Here is a 22,613-nt window from a genome sequence, read left to right as displayed (position 1 = left end):
TGGTAGCACCTTCAAATTATGAATTCAAATTGATGTACATAACAGTTTTCAGTCCTTTTTATCAATACTTTATTAGAATCCTGCAGAATGCCACTAATCTTTTATTTGATATATTTTGCCATGGACATACAGTAGTTGTTTCGAAGGTGAACATCACTTTTGACTTTAAACCTAAAAAAATCGTTGTGAATATTGAATTTAACGATAGTGTCAGCCTTTCCTCAGAACTTATACTTTTCCTGTAATTTGTTTGCCTGATGTTTATTATTGACTTCATTTTTTCCTCTAATTCCTTATACCGTAATTATTGATGGGCATTCGGTACTAGTTCCTGAATTTTTCTTCGTCATTCTGCAACGAAGGCACACTTTGGTGGAATTCTCTATGGCTCTTTACCTTGTCCACTGCGATCGTCTGGTTCTTTCCTTTCTCCTAATATATTCATAGGTTAGAATCATATTTCCACCCGAATTATCGCTTTCACAACACATTCTTTTTCTCTCGTGAATATGAATACATCTGTAGCCTGTACGGTACTGGGCGGGAGTATCAGCTGTTTCCGTGCAGTCGATCCCTCTCGATCGATGAGCAGTGTGACAGGGTAAATGAATTTAGTCGTTAGTACTCGATGCCAGTTGGTCGCTCTTGATCGTTCGATGCCCTGTGTGACAGCGGGCTAAGTCAGAGTCTGAATCCCATTAGAACATTTTCAGTTACTGCTGGTGGTATACCTCTGCATTCTTTTCTGACCCTCATTTTCAACTCTTCCGTATTAGCAGACCTCATAACAAAGACTGTACATTTCAAATAAACTTTCTTCTGCTTATCCCAGTTATTTCTGGGATCACTAGAGCCACCCAGGCTCATTCTAGTTTTGGTCAGGGGTTGAAGGTCAGATGCCCTTCCTGTTACCATATTTTATATGAAAACCTCAATTCAGGATTGAATGGGATTCAAACTTCAGCCTTCAAGATGGTAAGCGAGCAGCTAAGCCACTGAGCTAATCATGCCCTCAAGGACTGTACATTTCAATTATCTCCATAAGAAGTAATCAAGTGGAGAGATCTGGTGATCTTGCAGCCCAGTCTATAAATCATCTTGTCTTCTGTTCAATACCTGCAGTTTTGTCTGTTCATTTCTCTGTTGTGGCCAAATGGAACTTTCATCAGAAAATAGCACATTTGGTGCAAAGTCCAGATAATGATAGAATTGTCTCACAGAACTGTAACCTTCTACCAAAGTCATTTCCCATCAACTCCTTCAAGGGCTAGAGTTCATAAGGGTGATGTTTATATTTATACAATATTCTCCCGCTAGTTGATTTAGAGATAAAATGCAGCTTCAAATGTCGTTTCTCATGAACTGTTAGTAAAAGATGAAGTTGGTCTGTTCTTCTGGTCCTTTTTATATCTCTGACATGTCCCTGTTCTTTGAATTTCATTTCCTTACTGTTGCTTGTGAAATAGGTTGCTGATTTGGATGAGTTTCATTGAAAAGTATGCATACCTTTTATTGTGTATGTCTCCTGTCGCCAAAGCCTTTCATCAGGATTCAGTAATTTCAATTTCTGTTTGAAACGTAGTATTTTAGAACAATATCTTTATAAATAAAGTTGTAGGGGGTCTGCTGTCTGTAATTGTGTTTGTTTTGCCAATTTTTCAGATATTTATCCCATTTAGGTCAACTGAAGACCGTATCAGTAGTTTTTAGCTTTTGTGTCTGTCCGTCTGTTCCATCATCATGGCGATATGGCCAGATAGGTCTCGACCAAACTTCATATTTAGAGTATACTCATCCAGGGAAGGTTTAGATATGCATGTGATGTAAAAATCACTGAATAGACTGGGGGTTTATACTAAAACCACAACAGTTTTCTTCCATTTTCTCTTATGCTATTGATTTTCTGTAAAGTCCGGGGAATATATGTGAAATGAACCTTCATTTTAAGTAACTTTTGTTATTACATCATTTCATTTACTCTTCAAATGACAGAGAAAATTACCATTCTTTGCTTGTTTCATGCTCTGCATTGAGTGTCTTGACAGGCCGACAACGAACCTACCGGTTATCATGGCAACATCTCTTGCTGCTTGCCAGCAGGGAAGTAACGTAATGCCATTTTCGTCAACATTCCTGTAAACTCATGGTTTCTCCTTGCGTAGAAGGTGAGAGAGACATCAAGCTGCCATTCTGCGATATATTCCCGTTAGAGATTGCAATCGTCTTTGTATAGCTCTAATAAGGGGGACTGTTAATATGTGAACAGTACCGTGGAGTGTAGCCCATTATTTCACACAATAAGGTGTTTTCTGGCATTTGGTATCATTTTTACTGTATTTCTCTTCTACTTCTGTTTTCTGCTTTAATTTCTTGCCTTAGCTCTTTAGGCTTAAACCATAAGTCATCATCATCTTATCTGTTTACCTAAGAATCCATGTATTACAAGATATTAGAATCATTCCGTATTGACGGTTTTCTGTAATGGAAAAATGAGGTTGTGTGAGAAACGTGGGGTGATAAGTAAAAAGTGTAGAATGGGTGTGAAGAAAGCTTAAACTTACGGGGTTTAGCAGATGGTTGTCCTCTCAAATGGCCTGGCCTTCTCAAAGTAACGGTCTCGTTCGCGTGATCGAGTCTATTGTTGGTTCCATTACAGATTAGAACTTCATTGACGGTTTCCACTAGATCACTTACAGTTTACTATGCATCTGTCTTCTACCTAACACAGCTTCTCAGTTTTATATCGCGGCCCTTCCAATCCTTTATAATAAGGCAAGACACCAGCCAACATTATGTAACAATAATCAAGAAAGGGACCGCTAGATTGAGAAGATTTTGAGAATGCTGCTGTTTCTAAAGCTTTAAATTTCATTGGTGTTTTTTCCTTGTCACAGGCTTTTCGCCTGCACGTCATATCAGGCTTGTTTTCTCAAAAATGTTTGCTCCCGCTCCCCTCCTGACCAATTTAACGTGACGGGTTTCTAGAATGATGATTTTTGACAGTGATTTCAACCTGTTTGTTATTGTTACTAAACAATATTTTGTAAACTATGAGGTCCACAACCTCACCGTGTGCTACTATGGTTCATTTCCATCTGCATCATTTGTTTTTTCATTCCTTTGTTTTCTTAGGTAAACACAGTTTTTAGTTTCAATTATTATTTTAAATTAACACCTTTTCACTGAATTTTGTCGCAGTGAGTTGTTTTTTGCTCCGCATATTGATGTAAATATTGTATATTTGTGCTAATTTTGTTTCTGTCTAGGCTCTCTTTTATTTGTTTTTTCATTTGCTCCTTCATTATGTTTTTTAGCATTTTTTCAACTTATATTATGTAAATTATTTCAAATCTCCCCTCATCTTTCACTGAAGATGGCTCAAACGAGCCAAAACATGTTTGAATTTGTTTACTCCGTCTAATGACGGAATATTTATTGTATTGAATTAGGAGGATACTCTCATTTTTCACCTTTGTAAAGTAAGAATCCATGTGCCCAAATTTCTCCTCTATGACCACCTTTGTATATCTGTAACTCATATCATCACAATTTAGTGAGGGACATTACATTTTTCAATACATCCATGTGGTATTTACATATTCGTCCTATCTGGCTGTCCTCAGTTATAATCCTACTTTCTATTAATATCAACTTTAACTGCTTTCTTCCTTTGTAGTATGCGAGTGCCAATCCAGAAACCTGGACACTCTTTCCTTTGAGGAAAAATTTCAGGCTGTTCAAATGTACCAGTATAATATTTTGGCCCCGGAAAATATTGAAATATGGAGGCAATTTCAATGACGGTGCAGACTTTTGTTTTGGAGTAACTGCTGGCTAAACAGTATGTCATTTCACATAGCAGATTACACAATACCTGCTCAATTTGGAGAGATTGTCAAATTTGGTCCTATGACTTATTGTCGTACCTCGATTCTTCACAAATATGAAGTTTTGAAGCTTCCACCTGCCGGTACTGTAGAACAGTAATATATAAATATATATGTATTCATATTTGTGAATATAATCAATATGGAAATGAAACTTATAGATTATGATCTCGATTCTTCATACGTTAGATAGTGCTGCATTTCTTGGTTATAATCAAATCTCTCCAACGCAATTTTGACTTGCGTTATAAATTCGCATCCATCATTATAATGAAAATTCTCTATCTCTATTGTGAATGGCAGTGGGCAAGTGAGCCTGCCGTTATAATAGAAACTCCCAAACTCTGTTGTGAATGGGAGTAGAAAATAGGGCCTGCCATTATCATGATTACATGCCCAGTGCACACCTTACATTGGAAACAATGCAGGGGGGTCCTCTCCATTTTGTTTCTGAGATAGCAGTAAGAGACATTCAATTTAATTTAATCTTACTCATTGTGTTTACAGTAATTTATGTAGAAGTCCATATGCAAGGTAGAATACCGCTGCAAAGCACGGGTACATATGCTAGTCACTAATAAAACTGTTTCCATAACAACCAAATCTTTTGTATGAAACAAATGAAATTTTGCATGCAACTAAAAAAATTGGTACCTTTCAGAAGAAAATAAAAGGAATAGGTTACCACTTAAAAATATTGTCGATGATGTTCTTCCCCTGTAGCATAATGGCTGAGAATGTTGTATTTTGATATAAATATATGTTTTGTGGCTAAATGGGGGTCATCTGAAAATTTGCTTCACAATATTTACAATGCTGTTCTATGTGGTTCCAACCGTTTGACGTGTGCAAACCACATAAGCCTACCTGGTCTTTGGCAGTGTTTCACTGACTATTTAACATGGGTCTGTTGTCTAATCACTTATTTCTGAATCTTGTTGAAGTATTCATGGATTGCCATGACTGAGAAACATATTATCAAAGGGATTTTACAGTACAGATGATCAGTGTGATATTGCAGGCTGTTAAATGAATTATTTATGGATAGCCATGACTGAGAGACATACAGAAGGCTTTTTATAAGAAAGGAGCCTCATCTCATCATACTATAGAGCAGGGTTTCCCAAACTTTTTGTGCCTGAGGCCCCCTTAGCATATTGCATGCATGTCCAAGGACCTCCTTGCCACAGAAAATGCATAATTCAATAAAGAGAAGACAGAATTTGCAATGTTACCATGTTTAATTTTATAGGCCTAATATTTACTTCTTTTAAAACTTAAAAGTTTAATTAGCTTCATTTACATGAATATACTTCCTAAATGCATAAAATAATACAACAGTGTGACACTTGGCTAATAATTACAACAGTTTTGATCTGGAAACTTACTTGAGAAAGTTCGCTTGGTACAGATCTTGGCTCAATGGTATGGATGGTGCTGTTTTCCAGAGATCACAAGTGGTTTAGGCCTGGTTCAAGCGTAGTCACTTGAGCTGAAGATCAGCCTCTACATTAGCTCTGTTTCTCTACTTTGTTTTCATTTGTGTGAAAGCAGAAAAGGTACACTCACCCAGGTATCCCATCACAAAAGGCATTAAATGCAGTATTGGCTTTCTAGAAATTGCAGGGTGTAAGGGATGGGTATGGATCCAGAAATCAATCAGAGACATAGAGTTGTGATACAGGATTTTCAAAGTAGAGTCACAAAATACTTTGGCTAGTTGATCTTCCTCAAGGGCGGACAGTTCTTTTTCAGTTTCCATGAAGGGATTTTTGAAATTTTCTCAACTAGAGACGGAAAATATTGTCTGAGTGTAGATCCCAGCAATTCCAGATGTTTCATTATTACATCACTTACTCTCTCCGATAGTATTTCTTCGTTTGCAAATAGGAAATCGTGAAGTGTTGGGACAGAATCAAATTCGCTTTTGGTGATTTGGCATGCCTGTATACTCATTTTCTTTATTATTCCATCTGTTTTTTCCTTGGACTGTGAAGAGTGTGACTTCTGTTCCTTTCAAACTTGAATTCAATTCATTCAGGTGACTGAATATATCTCCTAAATAAGCAAGTTTCACAAGCTATAAGAAATCCTTGAAGAAGTCGTTGAAGTTGCATATCCCATCGAGAAGAATTAGTCTAATTTCTTCTCTTAGTTCAAACAAGCAAGTCAAAATTTTCCCTCTCAACAACCACCTAACTTATGTGTGCAGTAGCAAATGTTCATGATCACTCCCCATGTCCTTGCATAGCTTCAAAAATAACCTGGAATATAAGAGCTTTGATAAAATTAATAACGTTCACGCCTTCTTGCAGCACATCATCCAATTCTGTGGGCATGTTGCAAGTTACTAGTACTTTGCAATGGATGCAACAATAAGTCCACATTTCTCAAGCACATGCAATTACACCTTTATATTTTCCAGATAAGCATTGTCAGTAGTTAATCCAATGCAATGTTCCCAGTTAAGTCCACTTTCAGTCATGGATGTGTTGAGAACCTCAAAGATACATTTGGTATCACATTTGGTAAGATTGAACAAACTAGCAAATCCTTGTGGACTGTGTTTTCAAATTTATATCAAATGATAGTTAATTACAAAATATCAGTGCTTTCGTTGAGCTTCAACGCGTAGCATTCGCCAGTTTTCACTTGTTCCAACAATGTATCTCACATATTTGCTGCCATTTCTTGTATTCTTTGCTTGACGGTGTTACCAGACTACGATTTAGCACACAATTGTTTTTAATTCTTTTCACCAAGTACAGTATTTACTATAAGTTTTGGCCAAGATTTGCAGTTAATAGACAAACTTGATATGATGTTGAAACTACATTTTCCTTGCCTCCTGTAATACTGTCTATGAGTACTTTCTTCGTTTCATGAATTTCATCAAGTTTATTGCGAAAGTACAGTAGTCAGTTGGTTTGTCAGCTGCACTGCCATGCATGGTTTGGAGACGTCCTTTGAATTTCGTTCGTTTCATACTCTCATTTGATAAAACGTCAACTCACAACACACTAGGGCTTGGTTCCAACAGTCAACACAGTAAATCCCAGTACAAGTATTTATTGTCATATTTATGACATTTTACACTTGTTCAACAGTTTTCCAGCTGGCATTTGAGTTTCTGGAACATACTCAGTTTCATCATTGTTTGAATGAGATGCACACTTCAATGAACCTGCTTTCAACCAACGGTCCATATTATCGTCTGCAAGTGCTGTTATACTTTATTACTCTTCGCTTGTGGATTCCTGCAGTTTGAGTACGTGGAAGAGTGAATATTAATATGAAATGATTAACCTGTTAGCATCAGGAGATACACTTAACTGCTCAGCGCACCTGACTATGTACTGAACCAGACTACCAATGAAGACACTCAAAGGCATCTATTGGCCACTTTAAGAGATACTAATAGTCTGCTGCTAACTTGTTCCATCTATCTTTTATTCTTAAAGTATTTACAAGTTGCATTATTATTGTGGATGCCATCGTGATTCTCCAGGGGTCTGCGAACTACAGTTGGCTGCTGTGGAGGACTGATTATTTCATTCATTATTTCATAGGCCCTGAGTCAGTTTCCTGTTTTGTTGCACCGAGTCCTACGCTTGTTGACTCCAAGTTCCATAGAGATGTTTCTTGAAAATGATTTGTTAGATCAACGCCCTCTGTAAGTACAAGCCGTGATAATGTGAGAATTGGCAACTGTGTACTTTGGCTGTACGAAATGTAAACACGGTTAGTGCGTGTGCTAATGTTCAGTTTTAAATTTTAGAGTACTTGATTCCAAAAGGTATGAAATCAAATTGTGTCCCTTCTTCCATCTTTTGTGAAATTATTAATGTTATAATAAGACCTGCTTAAAGCTGGTAGAGGTAAATGCTTATCTCTTGTTACTTATATAACGTCTGCCTGGAACTCTTCATGATGTATATTTTGGGTTTATGCCATGTAATGAACAATATACACACTCTCAACGCATTTCAAAAGGAACCTTGCCTTTCCTCATCAGGAAAAACAAGAAAAATGAAACATGACGCATCAAAGGTTGCTAAGGGAAAGCAACAAAGAACTAAAAATGGTGCCCTAAGATGTAATAGGGATGCCAGTTTAGCCCCATGCTAGAGACAACGAATGGCAACAGTATTGCATCATTTTCTAATGGTTTTGATAATAGGTAGCCATGATTCAAGGAGGTTGTACCCTGTATCGCGGTTGAAATTATCTGGGCGTCTACGTATTTCAACTGCCTTCCTGATGATTCTGGGGCGATATTGTTTTATATGGGTAAGAACATCCACTTCTTGGAACATAACATCATGACCAGGTGTTAAGGCATGATCAGCAGCAGCTGATTTATCAGGTTGGTTGAGTCTGATACACCTGTTATGTTCTTTAATGCAAGTACATATTGTACTTGAAGTCTGCCCAATAGAAACCTTGCCACCCCTATACTTGTGGCACTTGAAGACATCCTTGCTTTTACTTTTTCATACTGTTTTAACTGTTTCAAAAAGCACAAGTTATTGTAAGGTGCCACAGACAAGAAAATATATGCTACACTACCTGCGAAAATGTGCCCTTGAGCTTCAACTCCAGTTTTGAGGCATGCCATACTAAACTTACCATGTAAAGTTAAGATACGAATATATTTTATTAGTATTTCAAGAAAAGATGGAGATGAGGTTCGAGGGAAAGAGAGCAAGGGGAAGAACAAGGTGGATTGATTCAATAAAGACGAGTGCAAGAAGAAGAAAAAACATGGACAGAAACAAAATGATTGAAGAGGAATGGCAGAAGAAGAGAGAAAGGTGGAGAAGTGCCATAAAAGGCCCGACCTGGCAGCAGCTGGATAAGGGGAATGGATGATGATGATGATAATAGTAGTAGTAATACAGAACTCCTCACGCATGTATGTTATAGCAGGGTAGTTCTTATATTGGTGGTTACACAAAAAATTTAAGATAAGTATTTTTTCCAAAACATTCAGTAAAATACAAGGCATGTTTGATCAAAATAATTTGCTATAAGCCTATGTCCATAACATGCAGCAGGCATTTTCTGCCCACTGATAATTTATCGTTCGTAACAGGGAAGAGGTTAAGAAGTTAGCTCATTTTCTCTTTCTCCTTTGCAGCTCGTTTCCTCTTCTGTGCTCCGCTCAAAATATTACATTTCATTTCTGATAACTGGTTAAAAGGAATGTGACTAACACGCAACAAATCATAGCTTCGTTTTCCTCACCTCTTCGAAGCCTTCGTCACACAAATATAATTACTGGAACACAAAGCAGTGACTCAGCTTATGATAATGGAGTTGTTTCCAGGCATTAATTGCATTACAATATTCCACTTCCATAACATTGCAAGCAATATAAAATGGGGAAATTTGAATGTTGAGATGATTTTCATGGGGCTCATATGCTTATGAGATCCCTGAGTAACTAACTGTCCATCTTGCTCATTTGTTAAGACGGCCCTGCTTCAGGACCCTTGCCTCTAATATCTGTGCTCTTATCCTTAAACTGTGGTAGAAAGCAGTTCTAATTTGTATTCTTCTAATTTTCTTATCCAACCTTGTCTCAGATGCTAGAACAAATATATGATGACAAGAGGGAGAATGAAAAAGATGTAAATACTGGTTCATCTTTTGAAAGGGAGAGATATTGAGCGACTGGGATAGGAGAAGGAGAAAGGATTGTTTTGTGTTTTTTCTCTTCTAAAGGTTCTGCTGACTTTTATAAATACTGCTGACTCTAGATCAGCCAGAAGCCAGTACCAGATATTTCTCATTTTGTATCAGATGTCCTGTTTTCTGTGCAGATTATTTCCTGGTGCTTATGCTGTTATTTTTTTAGGAAGTGGGGAATAATATTTTTCCTTAGATAATATGCACAAGATTGTTCTACAATTGTTTATTTGTTCTCTTTCATATTTATCTGAATTTACTATGCAGCTTTATTTTTTGTTTACAGAGTAACCTTTCTCTAAGAAAACCCTAAATATCACCAGTTAGTACTGTTGGGAAAGATTACTCATTGTGATTCAGAAAGAGGAAGAAGGGTATAGTGTACTGAATGTACCTATGTTAGTCAATTTTGTCACTCGTAAGTGTTCTAATTCTGTAACCTTCTGTATAGAACAATAATTGTGAGCAAGGTTTCCAAAACTTACTATATTCAAAATTTGAATATTTCAACTAAGGGTGTAGTCCTATAATATTTGAGGTTATTCATCTACTGATGGTGTTATTTTATGCAAAATTATGATAAATCCTAGAGACTTCTCAATTTAAAAAACAAAAACAATGGGAACAAATGGGAATCGCAAGCCTCCCCACTGCAGTAAGGTCACATGGTTCGCAGGAGAGGGGGAATAGTATTAATGCACATGACTGCTTTCTTTCCAGGAAACAATATCCATAAGACATTTTTAAAAATAAAAATTAACTATATCCTCCATAAATTTCAATGTTCATATACTTGCTTTAAAGCAATACTTACTATCTCCAAGCAATTCCCATGATGGCTTGTCAGCAGCTCATGACTTGGAATGTATAAACCTAGCATTCAACTTTTATTGTGTTAATTTGGATTAGTAACTGTTCTGAATATAATCAATTTTTAAAATTTGTGAAGTACCAGTATAAAAGTTTGATTGAAGTGTGCCATTATGATATTGTATTAACTTTCACTTCTAAATAAGGGCCGATGACCTAGATGTTAGGCCCCTTTAAAGAAGCATCATCATCATAATCATCATCATCATCATCATGGCTTACAACAGTGATGCTAAATATTTTGTTTCTCGAAGTTTACTACATTCCAGGATAACGTTTAAAAAATAAAGTTCCCCAAAATCATGGTTAGAAATAAGAGATCACAAAATTGTATGAAAAATGTATAAATTCATATTTGATTTTTGCTTATCGTGATGGCAGCAGAAATTTGTGTTTCCTCAGAGAAACAGGTTTTTGGACATACTGTACCCGCTCAAAGCCTCAGGGAGTGTTACGGTCCGAATCTATCGCAACTAATAAACAATAAATTAATATATATTGAGATATAAGATCTCAAACTAAATGTAAGGGCACCATCCAATCAGTACTACAGGGTTGAACGGGACACACTAATCTTTAACTTTAGGGCTCATCATCAAACATACAAATTATATATATATATATATTCAGATCAAAGGAAAATTATGAAGGCTCCGTCCTAGGAAAGGGGACGGATATTTAAACGGTCACCAAGGGTTTACTATTCTACAAGAACAAGAATCTGGAACTGTTTCCTTGTAAATGCTAAAGGAGCATTTTATTTAAGTAAACAAAATAATTTTTACACACAATAGAATCTGTTTACCCTTGATTTGCCGGTAATTTGGCAAATTATTTCTGAAAATGATTACATAATATTTATCACTTCTGACCACCCTTCCATTTGGGTGGTGGAACCGTTGATATCTGAAGGTATCATATTTACCTTCGTTAACACCATGGCCATTTTTGGTCATGGACCAATTACCTGTTGGCTAAGTGGGCGTGATCACATGAACTATGTTATCGCCTCCACTTTGATTGAGATGAGACCAACCCGGGAAACTACAAACTCTCCCCAGGTTCCTAACCAAGATATGCTAATCGTTAGTTGAAGGAAACGACAAAGTGACTCTAACCTAATGGTCCAGATGTAGGGATTTGCCTTCATTTTACAAATATTGACTTAACTTATTATTTACAACAACTTGGACATTATTACGTTAATTCGCCAGCTGACTTCCCTAGTATCATTCATCATCAGCATCCGAAATAATAAATAAAATAAAAATAATAAAAAATTATTATTATTATTATTATTATTATTATTATTATCAACATTATTGTTAATAGTGGAAATCGTGATTATCGTAACCCGTAATCATCCTCGCTATAATACTTCAACTTCTCGCTCTTATTATTCTCATAAAAAAAAAGTAGCTTCCTTTTTATTCTTCTTCTCCTTCTTCAAATATTCTCATTATTATTATTATTAGTTAAAAATCTCAGATTTTTCATTTCAACTCCCAACATCATTATTATGTCCAAATTATAAAAAGGTAAATTCTTCTTCTTCTTCTTCTTCTTCTTCAAATATTTATTATTATTATTATTATTATTATTATTATTATTATTATTATTATTTAAAAAATTAATTTCGCTTGTTACACGGTAGTCCACTCTTAATATGTTTAACGCATAACCCCTTTTTACAATTCCGATTTATTTTGGCACTAATCAATCCAGACATGGTTTACTTGGAATATTATTATTATTATTATTATTATTATTATTATTATTATTATTATTATTACTATTAATATTCTTAAGCTTTCGAGAATCTTTATTTTTATTCCCTCTCTTTATAATTTAGTCACATACGTTCTCTCCCAAACAGAAATCACCAAGATCCGAATTCACATCGGTCGGGACATAATAGTGTTCGAACCCGCACCCTTATTTTCGTACTGTCGTTAATTCATGGAGACCATATGCTCCTAAGACAATTCTCAAATCCCATAACACCTCGCAGTTGGGCAAATACCTCCAATCTCTGCAAGTGTTAAATTATTCCTTCCTTTTCCATTTTGAAGTCCATTTATCCATCGGAACTCTTCAAAACATTTTCATTAATTAACCCTCGGTGTGTGGACTCTCTTCTGCCACTCATATCACCGGTATAGAAATACAACCTCTATGTAGGCCTTAAGATCCGTCTATTTCTTCATCAACATCAGTACAATTCACTTTTATTTCGGGCCGGATTTCTGTCCCACAAAACTCCAAATCTCAACTTTTGGCTCAAATCACTCTGGGCCTCAAACATAGCGTGACCATATTATCAAAATGCCTATCTCGTTTCTGCTAAAATTATTTATGATTATTATGGCGTCCAAAAACGTTAAATCAACAATTAGTGTTAAAATCGGATTCAATGCCCAAATTAATTATTCACGGCACATAATATCTCTACATTTAAACTACTTTAATTTGCAATCATTCTATCCAACTAGGCCCGTGCCTTTATTCTCAAAGATTATTATTAAACAGGCCTTTACACATTACCCAATATTAATTTATTACTCCGACACTTCTACAGATTATTATTATTTTGTCCACTGGCGAACTTCGCGATATTTACAAACAAATCAATGGACTTCATTCCGTCCCACAACAATTTATATCACTTGGCAACCCTACCTCTGGATTATCTTAACCACATGCCTTAATATCTATAAAAGTTCCGATACTGGAAAAACACTTTGGAAGCACTTCTAAATGAATATTAACATTATCTTTACGTGAAACTTGCTCCATATCATATCAAACAACTCAAGCACTTGAATGAACAACTCAACCCTACTATACTCTATTTAATAATCAAAATTATGATGAGTGCTCGATCTAATCATGTACATATTAATTTGTCCCTTTGTCTATCTATCTTTGAATTTATACGAGCCAGAAACGGCTCGTTTCACAATCAAGTTACCATGATAAAATAATATGATTTCCTCCCCCTAACGATAGCAATCTACAAATATTTGAAAAGGTTACTCATCTCTTTTTTGTAGTCTGCTAAGCCGGACGAGAAGCACAGGCCCCGTTCAGTCTTAGCCCTGCATTCCACTGGTATTCATGCCAGCTTGAAGAATTAATCCTTGACCCTTTTCAACTTTACATGTTTTGAATTAAAAAAAAAAAAAATAACTGTTGCACTCTGGAATAATTTCCACCCTAAATTCTACTCAAATTTTACACTCTCGGCCTTGTATCTAGCCCCCTTAATGTAGATATACATTCTTCATTCCTTTCCCGGACACTAGGAACATGGGATACCTCGGGATCCCCTTTACAACGGTCCGTGCGCGCACTTGAATTTCCCGTCTCACGTTCGTGTAGCTGACCAGGTATCAGTTTAGAATCGACTGTTTACTAGGTGACATAAACACTCGTGACCGTTCTCACGAAACGCACTTCCTAATCTGTTGGTAGAATCTCACACTCCGTAAGTTATGCTTTACTGAGTCCTGTCTATTTGAAACACTTCATACTAGTATACTGCTCAAGACTGTAATATAAGCTACATCACGTTATGAATCACTGTACTATGTAAAAGTATAATACTTCGAATCCTACTCCACGAGTAAGTACACACACGCACCCCTGGCGTAATCACGGCTCGAACAAATTATCAGAAGTTGTCACGCACCCCAGGCGTGGTATCCGCTCGAACGCTTTGTCAAAAGTAGTTTTTTAGTCCTTGTCCACGACCTCATATTAATACTCGTATCCCCTCTCTTCCGAGTTCAAGGGAGGTTATCTTAGGACGCGCAGTCCCAATATCCTCATATGACTATTTACGCCTTTGCCAGTGGCTTAAATATGATATCCAATGATGTAATTATGTTCTCAAATGCTCTATACCAATTCTCAACTATTATCATTCGCTGGTAATGGATATATTTGCGAATTTAGCTGCCGTATCCCAGCCTGGGATTTCGCACTCTTTTGTGGCGTCCTTTGCCTCCAGCCAATCAACGAATAGCGTCCATGAATTCTCAGAATTACACCATGCAATCTCCCGCAATTATTAACTTTTTATAAGTTTTATAATATAGTAAGGCTCCTAAATTCTACATTATTCTGAATTGATAACTCACTCTCTTCTATCAGTTTAATCCGCGGAGTTAGCCTCGCTAGTGCTTCTTACAATACAAAGTTGGCATACCTGCGACTGGTCGATGAAATTTTCTATTGGTTCACATAAACCACGGGATCAGGAAGGCTCATATTTTTTTCTTCCAGTGCCAACCCCGCGTTCAACTCCCGCTAGTACATGGAGATACCCTGCCTCATTTCTTAGAAATCTGCACCCGGCACTCTGCGCTGTGGCCACTACCTATTCTGCCCGGGGCTATGAAAACTTTCCGCAACTTGTCAACAACTCGTGCCTTTCTCTTTCCCCCTTCGTCACAATTTCTGAGAATTCTAATTCTGCCGTTCATTGTGTTTGTTAATCTCAGTGGAGACAATAGTCTGTGAATGTTTCACCATACCATCTCGGCCTGGCCTGCTCTTACTGTATGTACAGTACGATCTTCTCGCTTCTGAAAATGAAATATATATTCCTCCATAAATAATTACAATTGCATGACGCTTATCACACCCCCACCAGGGCGCAATACTGAGCATTAAAGAGAAAACATTTTAAATAAGCTCACTATTTATGTGATAAATTTTTTTTTTTTTCAGGACCTCAACTCCCATCAGAAGCCATGTTTCCACTTGAATGTATTCCTGAAGACTTCCTCTCTCAATTATATCGCTGTGCATCAATGTTCAAGAAATTGCAGGTATGTGTAAACAGTAGTACTTGGTTTGCTTAAAATTAACAGCTTCTAACAGCTTCTATCCTTTGTTAATGGCTTTGCCTCAAGTTGAACTTTGAATGAGCGTGATAGCTGAGTGGCAATGGCACTGACACTGACTTCTTACCCCAGTGGCTGCAGTTTCATTGTCAGTCTATGCCTCTAGTGACAAGTCAAGTCTCTGTGGTTCGAAATCCATGTAAGCCTGGAGTCCTTTTCTGCTGAATACCAACAATGTGAAATTTTCCGAGCATTCATTGAAATGTGTATTTATTTGACATGTGGCTCCTTTTCTCCTCCTCCTCCTCCTCCTCCTCATCCTCCTCCTCCTCCTCCTTCTTTGATATGTAAATAAATCTTTCTGAAAGAATGTTTCTTGAGGGTCCACCTTTTTGATACATTACAGTAGAACCTCGATAATTCAAAATCTCACTTAATTCGAAGCAGCTCTTGTTCCCAGAAACATAAGATATGGTTTTGCATATTATTTAAATTGTTTAATTCGAAATACAAATAATTTGTAATTCGAAGTACAATGTTGGCCCCATTACCGAAATTCAGACTTTTAATTCAAAACTACCTTTTCATTTTAAAACAATAGTATGTTACAGAGTAATTTAAATTCAAAATTTATCCGCATCATGATGGAACGTGTCTTCCGGAACGTGCAGGGGTAGCTTTCTGCACTTTCACACACTTCTGTGATTCATCCTATCAAATGCTTTAGACAGGTCAGTTGCAATACAGTCCATTTGACCTCCAGAATCCAACATATCTGCTACATCTTGCTGGAATCCTACAAGTTGAGCTTCAGTGGAATAACCTTTCCTAAAACCGAACTGCCTTCTGTTGAACCATTTATTAATTTCAAAAACATGTCTAATGTAATCAGAAAGAATGCCTTCCCAAAGCTTACATACAATGCATGTCAAACTTACTGACCTGTAATTTTCAGCTTTATGTCTGTCACCCTTTTCTTTATACACAGGGCTACAATAGCAACTGTCCGTTCATCTGCTATAGCTCCTCCGACCAAACAATAATCAAATAAGTACTTCCCAACCCATTGTCTTTAGTATATCCCCAGAAATCTGATCAATTCCAGCCGCTTTTCTAGTTTTCATGTTCTTTTATCTTATTGTAAATGTCATTGTTATCATATGTAAATTTTAATACTTCTTTGGCCTTAGTCTCCTCCTCTATCTCGACATTATTGTTGTAACCAACAATCTTTACATACTGCTGACTGAATACTTCTGCCTTTTGAAGATCCTCACATACACACTCCCCTTGTTCGTTAATTATTCCTGGAATGTCCTTCCTGGAAACTGTTTCTGCCTTAAAATACCTATACATACCCTTCCATTGTTCACTAAAATTTGTATGACTGCCACTTATGCTTGCCATCGTGTTATCCTTAGCTGCCTTCTTTGCTAGATTCAATTTTCTAGTAAGTTCCTTCAATTTCTCCTTACTTCCACAGCCATTTCTAACTCTATTTCTTTCCAATCTGCACCTCCTTCTTAGTCTCTTTATTTCTCTATTATAAGGTGGGTCTTTACCATTCCTTACCACCCTTAAAGGTACAAACCTGTTTTTGCATTCCTCAACAATTTCTTTAAACCCATCCCAGAGTCTGTTTACATTTTTATTTACAGTTTTCCACCGATCATAGTTACTTTTTTAGAAACTGCCTCATGCCTGCTTTATCAGCCATATGGTACTGCCTAATAGTCCTACTTTTAAGACATTCCTTTCTATCACATTTATTTTTAACTACGACAAAAACAGCTTCATGATCACGAATACCGTCTATTACTTCAGTTTCCCTATAGAGCTCATCTGGTTTTATCAGCTCCACATCCAGGATATTTTTCCCTATGGTTGGTTCCATTGAATCAGCTGTCCTTCCCATATTAATTTATTTGCCATTTGTTGGTCATGCTTCCTGTCGTTCGCATTTCCTTCCCAATTGACATCTGGCAAATTCAGATCTCCCGCTACAATCACATTTCTTTCCATGTTGTTTCCCACATAGCCGACTATCCTATCAAATAATTCCGAATCCACGTCAGTGCTACCCTTTCCCGGTCTGTACACTCCAAATATATCAAGTTGCCTATTATCTTTAGAAATGAGCCTTACACCTAGAATTTCATGTGTCTCATCTTTATCTTTTTCGTAGCTTACAAATTCTTCTTTCACCAGAATGAATATACCCCCTCCCACCATTCCTATCCTCTCTCTACGATACACACTCCAGTTACATGTAACTTCCAACGGAGAGTCTGGCCGCTACAAACAAGAATTAAACATGTCAATATTTCCTCTGATCAAATTGCCAAACTGCAGCGGCAAGCTTCATCAAATCTAGAAGCCATTTTCCAACGAACCCAAGACTTCAATTCTAGATTATCATCAAAACTAATCACGCATAATGCAAAATTACAGTCTTTTTAAATAACATTATTTAGAGAGCACAATTCTTAACTAAAATTCTCAATACTGAAATGTTACTGTATTCTAGAAACCAACGCACTTCAGAAACTATAGCTCCTACATATTAACATCCAATATTTATATTTATGACTCAAATTTTAATACCAAAATTATAGTTGAATCAATTTTATTTTAATATTGCAAACAATTTTTAGCCAAATTTTCAAATTGTAGAAACTGTGTTTTGGACGTCAATGTGTTTTAGAATTAAGAGTTACTCCATTTTAACATTGCAAATCATATTGTCATAATTTTTAATGTGTATATTATTCTTGTGTTTTAAATATTGTTATCAATGAAATTAGATTTACATTCAATGTAATGAAATTTGTAACAACAATCCAAATATGACAAACCTTGAGACAATTGTATAGGCCGATGATGCTTATGAATAAAAGCGAAACATGTCCCGGTAAATTAGTGTTGTAACATTACAACTTAACAACACAAACTGTAATTTGTATTGAAAAGGTGGATCAAAATAACCAACAAATTGTTAATATATCAACACACTCCAGTGCCGTGAAAAAATTTCTGCATCCATTATATCATTTCTCAGCCATGATTCAACTCCTATTACAATATCTGGTAAATATATATCTATTAAATTACTTAATTCTATTCCTTTCTTTACAATACTTCTACAGTTCAACACTAACAATTTTATGTCATCCCTACTTGATTTCCAGTTCCCTGTTCCCTTATCACCGCTTCCTAGGCCATCCCGTTTCCCTGAATGTACCTCCCTATTACCCTTCCAAACAAATTTCCTAACTTATACGTACCACTGCGGTTTAAGTGAAGGCCATCTGAGCGCAGATCTCTATCTCCTACCCACCCATTATGATCTAGAAATTTCACTCCCAGTTTCCCACATACTCACTCCATAGTCTCATTTAAATCCCCAATCACCCTCCAGTCAGTATCCCTCCTACACAGTATTCCACTAATTACAATCTCCGCTTTCTTAAACTTCACCCGTGCTGCATTTACCAGATCCCACACATCTCCAGCTATGTTGGTACTTATATCAGCTTGCCTTACGTTGTTTGTACCAACGTGAAACACTACCACCTTCTCTTTCTCCTCCTCCCTCTCTTTTACTTTCCTCAACATCTGCCTCAACCTAATTCCTGGATAACATTCTACCCTGGTTCCCTTTCCTCCACACTCTTTCCCCACATGTCTAACAATGGAATCCCCCATGACCAGAGCCTCAACCCTACCCACCTCATTTGATCCCCTTCCCTCCTGGTCAGCCCTATCTTTCTTGATAGCTGCAGAAGCTACTTCCTCCTCCCTTTTCTCCTTCCCATGACGCTGTTCCACCTGTCTTTTCCTATCCTCTACTCTACATTTCCCTTTCCTACCTTTTCCCTTCCGCCTACTTCCACACATCTCAGCAACAGTTCCCTGTCCCTCATCTTCCCTCTGTTGTTCTACCTGGAGTGACTCGTACCGATTTCGCACAGACACCTGTCCTGAATTCTGATTTTGAATAGAGCCCTTAGCCTGCAATCTCCTTCCCCTTAGAACATTAGACCACCTGTCTTCTACAACTCCCCCCTTTCGTTCCCCTCCCTCTTGTACACCTACTGTAACCTGTACATTGTTTGAGGGAGTCCTATCTTCCTTCCTCTCTTCTGTGAGAATCCTAATTATCTCCCTCAAACTCTCCAACTCCTCCCTCATACCCCTCAATGCCTCGCCACACCCACAGTTCGTACACTCGCGCTCCTTAGCCATTCTTTACGGAAAAAAATAAAAATAAAATAACTTATTTGCAAAAAATAAAAGAACGGAGGGATATATTGTCTGGGATAGTCCTCAAAGATCACACAACAATAAGGTAATATACGACTACACTACAATACTACTTGATCGTACTCTGTTTTTTATCCTACAACCCCTAAGAGGATAAAAACTGCTGTTAATTACTGAATATCGAAAGTAATACACAAGAACTATACAACTCCAAACTGCAATTAAGCCTATCCTAATAACAACAACAGTATTTAGTAAGAGTTTCTACAGATACCTCTACTACACCAGTACTACACAAATACTTTACAATAATAAAATAAGCACACTAAATTCTAATAGGATATTACTCGTATACTACTGTATAGTGCACTAGAGTAATTTTTAAACTACATTCAGACGTATCCTAATTACAATACCGGTACCGTATGTCACTACTAAGCACAAACAGAAATGAAATTTGCAAAAACTACTGTACTCAAAGATTACCAATAAACTTAAATGCTTAGACAAATTATGTTAGTACTATGCTCTAATAGATACACACAAAAGATAACACACGAATATACATACGGCACTATCTAAATGTACTGTATCTATACTGCAATATATCTACACTGCAATTTTCAGCTGAAGTGTGGTTATATGAACTTTTACCGCTGGTGGATTAGTATTTTTTCCCCCTACTATGCGTAACGGAGAATAAAAGTGTCCTTACATGCTGAGAAAAAGAGGTTGTCTACTATAACTTCTGTCAAAACCACGCCGGGGCCTTGAAGTGCAATATTATTGGGATATAGGAATTTGATTAATAACTTTTACTCAATGAATAAACGAAGGTGGAAAGTACAAGTATGCAGGGAACTAAGACAACAAATTATCGGAATATGAATCAGCTGACTTTGTATTTATTTACACTACTATCATGTGCATGTAACAACAATCGTCAACAATCCAAAAAAACTGTTAAGTACCGTAATTATCCAGTGAAATTACCGTGAGTTCTCTTTAACTTCTCTTTAAATTGATGTTTACAGGCTTATTGTGTTATTTAATGTAATAAATTATTACCTTCGGGATATTTTAAACGGATATCTGTACGAAATATCGGAAAATTAGCGGCGGAAATTACAATGAGTTACAACTCCGTATGATAATCTGCCTTTGTAAGTATAATACCAACGAGCCTACATATATTGAAAAATATTGTTTTTAAAGTTAATATTATTACCTAAAGTATTTTCTAAACTTAAATTCGAAACAAAAGTACACCTATACTTCTTATACTTGTTATAAAATTCAAATAAATAATACTACTCCCAATTTCTGCCAACAAGCACTAAACACCAATATACAAATAGCACTAAATTGAATGCACACACACAAAATTTAAATAATTTCAAAAGGTTTAACTACTTTTTCACTCCAATAATGCAAGAGCTCTCTCAACAGCCAACCGTTCACAAGTGCATCCAACAATGCAATCTGCTCACTTGGCCTGCATGGTTATGATAACACAAAAGACCACATGTAAGGTTAATAGTCCTTTTAAGGTTGCAAAATCCTATACAAGAATGTTTGGACCTCAGTTAGTGGTGTTTCAGCTTAATGTAGAGGGAATCAGTAGAGCTAAAAGTGAATACCTGGCCAAAATGTTATGTCAATTTGCTGGTATTGCAGGTAGCTTACACAAGTGATGATCATCAGCTTGTAAATAAGGAGGGAAATTCCAGGCTATGAGTTATCAAAAGCTATAAATCACCCTAAGTACTATATTGCCACTTTCGTTAAGGAAGACATCAACAGTATTCTTATACTGCCTGTAATGGTCTTTTCCACTGCCGTAGAGATACAAATTATCACCTTCATGAATACCTACAAACCTCCAGTGATAAGCTAGCCAGACTTGATCCTGTTATTTCCAACAGAGAACTGTGTGATTTTTGGTGACTTCAACAGTTTTCACATTGCATTACATTACAACCAAAATGATAAAACTGATGACAAACTATACAAATGGATGTTAACAACTTGTCAGTGGTTCACGATCCTAAAGAAAAAAAGGCACATTTTACTCTGCCAGGTGGAAAGAGGACTACTACTGATCTCTGCTTCATATCTTCCATTTCTGATCGTACCAACTTCCCGAATACAGAGACAAGTTATGAACGACTTCCCAACACAGGCGTATAATTTACAGGATTGGACTTCAGATTCCTGTCATCTGGTGCACTTCTAAACCTCACTGGAACTTTCAGAATGCTGACTAAATTTCATACTCAAAGAACACCGAAGATAATATCAGATAGATTGAAGCCGTTCCTAAGAACTATGAACAGTTTGTTGGCGTAATAAAATTGACTGCCAAAGGAAGTGCTCCCAGAGGCTTTTGGCAGGAGTACATGCAAGGTTGGAGTGAGGAGACAAGCTGGCTGAGCAGTGAATTTGAGGAGGATGGAAATCCTGAGAAATCCACTGAACTATTACAATCACTAGACAATGCTAGAAGAGAAAAATGGGCTAAAACTGTTCAAGACATAAATTTCACACTTTACAGTTAGGAACCCTGGCCCCTCTTTGATAAGTTGGACTCAACATCAGTACAAATGAGAAAGCATTTCTCTGTCAGTGTGGGAGGTGTTGCACCAACCATCTTGTTTCCATCTCCAGAATGGCAAGGGAGAAGACATTCACCAGGAAGGTCAGAGCGGATCTCAGGAAGAGAAGGCAAGAAGTCCTAACCCCATGCTTCTTATTCTCAACCTTTCACTGAGCTGGTTATATTGTAAAATGGAAAAGCAGCAGGATTCAAACTTCTGAACTTCTAAAGACTGTGGCCCAGCAACCAAGTTTTACCTCCATGTTATATTCAGGACAACTTCTTTCTTTGTTTAAAAAATACCAAAATAATTGTAATTTTAAAACCAGGGAAAGATTAAAATCTACTTAGAGCTGCAGATTGATAGCACTACTTTGCACCACTTACAAACTCCTAGAAAGACTGATATTCAATCGCATCAGCTATAAACCATCATAGCCGTGCTGAACGTGCAGG

At 36.8% G+C, this 22,613-nt stretch overlaps 1 protein-coding gene across 3 annotated transcripts in view; it reads left to right on the top strand.

Annotated features, from left to right (window-relative positions):
• aft (adrift) overlaps window positions 1-22,613 on the top strand; it is a 436,902-nt gene that overhangs the window by 248,573 nt on the left and 165,716 nt on the right. For all 3 annotated transcript variants that reach the window (XM_067143070.2, XM_067143068.2, XM_067143069.2), the window contains one exon: window positions 15,183-15,283. In XM_067143070.2, coding sequence (XP_066999171.2) covers window positions 15,183-15,283 — 101 coding nt within the window. The remainder of the gene's footprint in view (window positions 1-15,182; window positions 15,284-22,613) is intronic.

Source organism: Anabrus simplex, chromosome 3 (assembly GCF_040414725.1).
Source record: "Anabrus simplex isolate iqAnaSimp1 chromosome 3, ASM4041472v1, whole genome shotgun sequence".
Taxonomy (NCBI): domain Eukaryota; kingdom Metazoa; phylum Arthropoda; class Insecta; order Orthoptera; family Tettigoniidae; genus Anabrus; species Anabrus simplex.
This window is presented reverse-complemented; position numbering and strand designations above follow the sequence as displayed.